The sequence below is a fragment of the Osmerus eperlanus genome, chromosome 27 (genome assembly GCF_963692335.1).
Source record: "Osmerus eperlanus chromosome 27, fOsmEpe2.1, whole genome shotgun sequence".
In the NCBI taxonomy this organism is placed as follows: Eukaryota; Metazoa; Chordata; class Actinopteri; order Osmeriformes; family Osmeridae; genus Osmerus; species Osmerus eperlanus.
Genome location: NC_085044.1, coordinates 2697266 through 2701628, shown reverse-complemented (window position 1 = coordinate 2701628; position 4363 = coordinate 2697266). Strand labels below are relative to the sequence as shown.

The following is a 4363-nucleotide window of genomic DNA, read 5'->3' as shown; positions in this document are numbered from 1 at the left end:
GAAGACAAACTAGCTAGACAGCCTGCTGGGTGAGTGTGTGGTGGTGGTGAGTGGGGAGGGGGGGGGGGGGGTGTTGGCAGGGTCGAGAGAGACAGAATAACCCATCATCTACTTCTGCAGTCGACACACAAACGTATGTTTCAGACCCAGCATCAGAGAGGCTCCTCCCCCAGGCATCAACAGGGTCCCTTCAGAACCAGGACGTAACACGATTAGCCACGGCAACAAGCAACGCGACGCCACGGGCCGGCCTCGACACCGCACCGGCGAGGACCTTCTGAAGACACTTAGGCCTTCACACATCAGCCCTCGCACCCGGGTCCTGAACCCAGCGGGGTGTCCTGAACCCAGCCCCCCCCCACCCCGCACAACGACAACAAGGAACCTCCTGGTCGTCGAGGAAGGGGCGGAAGAAGAATGATGGTTGGTTTTAGCGTGTCTGTGCGTGTGTGTGTGTCTGTGTGTGTCTGCCTGTCTGCGTGTGTGTGCGCGGGTGTCTTTCATATCACATATCAATGCAATGAAACGAAAAGTATGCTTGGAAAACAGGAGCCCAGTTTAGAGAGAGGCTGTTTGTTCTGAGCAGGAGGGAGGAGGAAGATGAGGAGGAGGAGGGGGGAGGAGGGAGGAGAAGGGAGGAGGAGGAAGAGGAAGGAGGAGGAAGAGGAGGGAGGAGGAAGAGGAGGGAGGAGGAAGAGGAGGGAGGGAGGAGGGGGGAAGAGAAGGGAGGAGGAAGGAGGAGGAGGAGGAAGAGGAGGGAGGAGGAAGAGGAGGGAGGGAGGAGGGGGGAAGAGAAGGAGGAGGAGGGAGGAGGAAGGAGGACTAACGTCTGATGTCCCTCAACAACACAATTAAAAGCAAGGGCCTCAATTTGCACTCTTCTGTGAAGGATTGGAAGCACTGCAAGAATGCCAAAGTATCAAAGTGACCAACCCTGGCCAGCATCCTTCAAACCCTCCAGAGACCCATGCAAGGATAGGTGGGAGCGAGGGGCTGAATTACCCTCCCCCCCCCAAAAAAAAGGCTGATAACAATGATAGTGTATTCATTTAGCATTTTTATCCAAAGAGACATGCAGGGGGGTGACTTGAACCGGCAACCTCTTGATCTGGCCTTTTGACCAAAGCAGAAACACAGCCTCTGTTCCTACCATAACAGAACCTAGAACACGCATAAAGAACCTATAGAACTACTTGTGGAGCGGTACAGAGAGCGACCTTTGGATTGGGTTCCCCCTGTGGACGACAGGTTTGCCGTTCCCACGGGTGTTTGGTCATACACTAAGTGACCTTGGGGACAGAATGTGCCACCTAGCCTACCTCTAACCTGTTGTGACCAGCTGAATCAAAAGATTAGGTTTCTGTAGATGACAAGCTAGTCCATCAATTTATGTCTAGGCAAAAACTGTGGCAAAGGATGCACACCTTGACGATGAATGGTGTTTTATGGCCTTGAGGTAGCATGGCACTTAGTGCATTGTACTAGTGGTTGTGTAATGTGTAGGCTTGCTAATATTACAGACTATAGCTTTGTTACCATGCTTGTTACGGTCAACATTTTTATAATCTGATTCATACCAGCTCAGATTTTCTTTTGGCAGCAATCTAAAGAAGGATAATGTGTGTTTTAAGGTCAACAACTTTAAAGTAAGACATGTGGCCTTTAGAAATTACGTTTTTTTTTTGTAAACTACACACCATGTTTAGCTTCAACTAGGCCAATCAAACTGTCACACTCTGCGAGCCGCTAGACTCCACTTGCTACTGGCGTCTGGTGAAACTGCCAAGCTGTTTTATCAAGACAACCTGTGGCAACAGTGGCAGCCAAGTAGCCTCGGTTTTCACTCACTCCTGGTAGCTAGCCAGACAGCATTTTCTCCAAACGCCCTGTGTGTGGGGGGAGGGGATGCGCGTGTCACGATAAAGGCCCTGTCGCATTGTTTATGCACCTTTACGGCAGTCAGAAAATAAACACTAAAACAAACACCTTGCCAAAGTTCATGAAACGAGAGCGAACTGCACCATGTCATGTATATTTAACCGTCAAAGGTAGATTGGTTCGACGATTAATCGACGGCAAGGCAGACACGCATGGCAGACACACCACGTTGTCTTGTCACCACCAACGGAACCCTGGGAAACACAGCAGTCTCCTCCCAATCCGAGTCAAGCTACGAGTTAGGCTAGCTTCCACCATTATCTATAACAATAATAACAAAACGTACATGTTTATCCAGATATTAATCCAACGAACATACTGGCATTTCTTAAACGGCATATTTAGGCAAATGTCTCCAGTGAACGGCATGGAAGATGTGTAGTACCTAGCTAGCTAGCACAAGCGGGGGAATAGCATGTGATCATTGCAGTGGCCATGATGATGAATCACGTAGCTAAGAAACCTGGCAAGTGTTTGCCAGCGAAGTATTAACGACATGGCAAGCCAACCAGGGCCTCATAGTGACTGTTTTCTTTAACGAAGAACGTAAAAATGTACTAGACATCCCAGAACCAACTAAAAAAATGCGATATTGTTAACGTATTGCTAGCTTTGCATGCTAGTAGTATTGGAACACGTGGAGAGAACACGTGACGATCCACAACATATGTGCGTTTTAAGACTTTATAATCTGGGTCAATGCTGGACGTTTCTTTCGCGATACAAAAATAATGTCGACTAGGTTATTATAAGTTCAATTATAAACCGGGGGACAACCCACATAACTGCAAGCAATGTATAGTGTGAACTGTCTGACAAGCTGTCTAGGCCCGACTGCTATTGTTAGCTCGATAGCTAACCAACTAGCATTACCCCACAGGGATACACTGTAGCTAGTAATATCTAGATAACTAGTCAGTCTTGACTGTTGTTTTAGAGCAAATCGTTGATCGACAGCATGTTATAGTTTATATCTTTGCTGATAATTCAATATGCGGATGGAACGTAGTTCGCTTTCCAAAAAAACTAGATAACTTGCAGGGAGTGCTTTAAAGAGATCTAAAGCTGACCGCATATGGCTTTCTATAGACTACAGTAAGCCCCTTTCTATTATCCAATGCCAACGCGAACTGTTGTCTAACCATTTGACTGACAGCTGGCAAGGGTCACTACATACAAAGAGGGTTATTTTCAAAAACAAATGTCTCAAGTACTATCTGAGTCGTGGTTTTGGCACTGTTGCTTTACACTACCAAAACCAACCTGGGGGGCCAGCATCAAGACTTGGCTTAGTTCAACCTCACCCAGGTCTCTCGTATAACTGCAATACATGTCTGGTTAACTTTTCTAAATAACAGCTTCTCAGCCACAAAGTGAACGTTAGATGGTGCATTGGCACTAATGTGCAAGCTCGGATGTCCCTTAAAAAAATTACGAAACCACGGGCGTCAATTCCAATTTTCTACTTCGTTGAATAAGCTTACATTCCACTCAAGTCTAGGAATAGCATGGGCCCTTGCACTAAATATAGCTACACGGTAACAAGCAATAGTACTTGAGGGTTTAGATCCGTCTCTTATACTAGATAGCTCGTAATAAGCACAGCAAGCTTGCAACATAGCAAAGAACGCCTCTTGCTTTAAAGCTGAACTGCCAACTAACTTATGCCGTCCCCCGCCGTAAGCTAGCGTGCTAGCTAAATGGCTCGGTTGAATGTAACCAAAAACTGGAACATAACATGCGTTAATCGCGTTGAAGAATACAAACCATGGTGTGCTTGTCCATTCACGCTGACAACGGTCACCGCGTTCATTTTCTTAGTCCAGGGGTTAACCTTGGGCGGTGGTGCTTCAGTAAACTCCTTCCTATTGCATTTCGCGTCATCGTCCGAATCCCCGGCCGTGTGCTTGTTGTCAGAAGCCCCTTGATCCAAGTTGTCCTTCTCTTGGTTGTTACTCTCTTCTTTCGCCTGTTTCGAGCTCTGCTCCTTCTTCACAAATCCACCCTGTTCGGGGCAGTCTCCCTTGGCGTTGCTACTCTCGTCGACAACACCCTTCTGCTTCGCCCCTGTATCCAGGCAATCGTCTCCGTGGATCATTTTGCTTGCATGTCCATGTTCCTCTTGTTTGACAAGAGGGTTGTTGGGAAGAAGAGTTTCCACCTGAGTGGCCATTTCCCCTCTTGCTCACGATACCCCCAAATTCGCCTTCAATTCAACAACGAAAATGTGAAGTATTCCGCGGATCAACTAGTCGCTAACGTTTCTCCACTCCACCCCTAGACCAAATAGCCTTCAGTCTAAGACGCAGAGTGGTTAATGAAAAATTAAAACATATAAAAAAGCGTTCGTCAGCCTCTTTAAAATTACAAGCTAATCTCCTCTACTAGCAGCAATATGGATGATCTCCACCACGCGATAGAAGGG

The 4363-nt window shown here is 47.2% G+C and overlaps 1 protein-coding gene across 4 annotated transcripts in view; it reads right to left on the bottom strand.

Moving 5' to 3' along the window:
- larp1 (La ribonucleoprotein 1, translational regulator) overlaps window positions 1–4363 on the bottom strand; it is a 25520-nt gene extending 21157 nt beyond the window's left edge. For all 4 annotated transcript variants that reach the window (XM_062453290.1, XM_062453291.1, XM_062453292.1 and 1 more), the window contains exon 1: window positions 3706–4363. In XM_062453290.1, the coding sequence (XP_062309274.1) occupies window positions 3706–4111 (406 nt within the window). In that variant the 5' untranslated portion in view covers window positions 4112–4363. The remainder of the gene's footprint in view (window positions 1–3705) is intronic.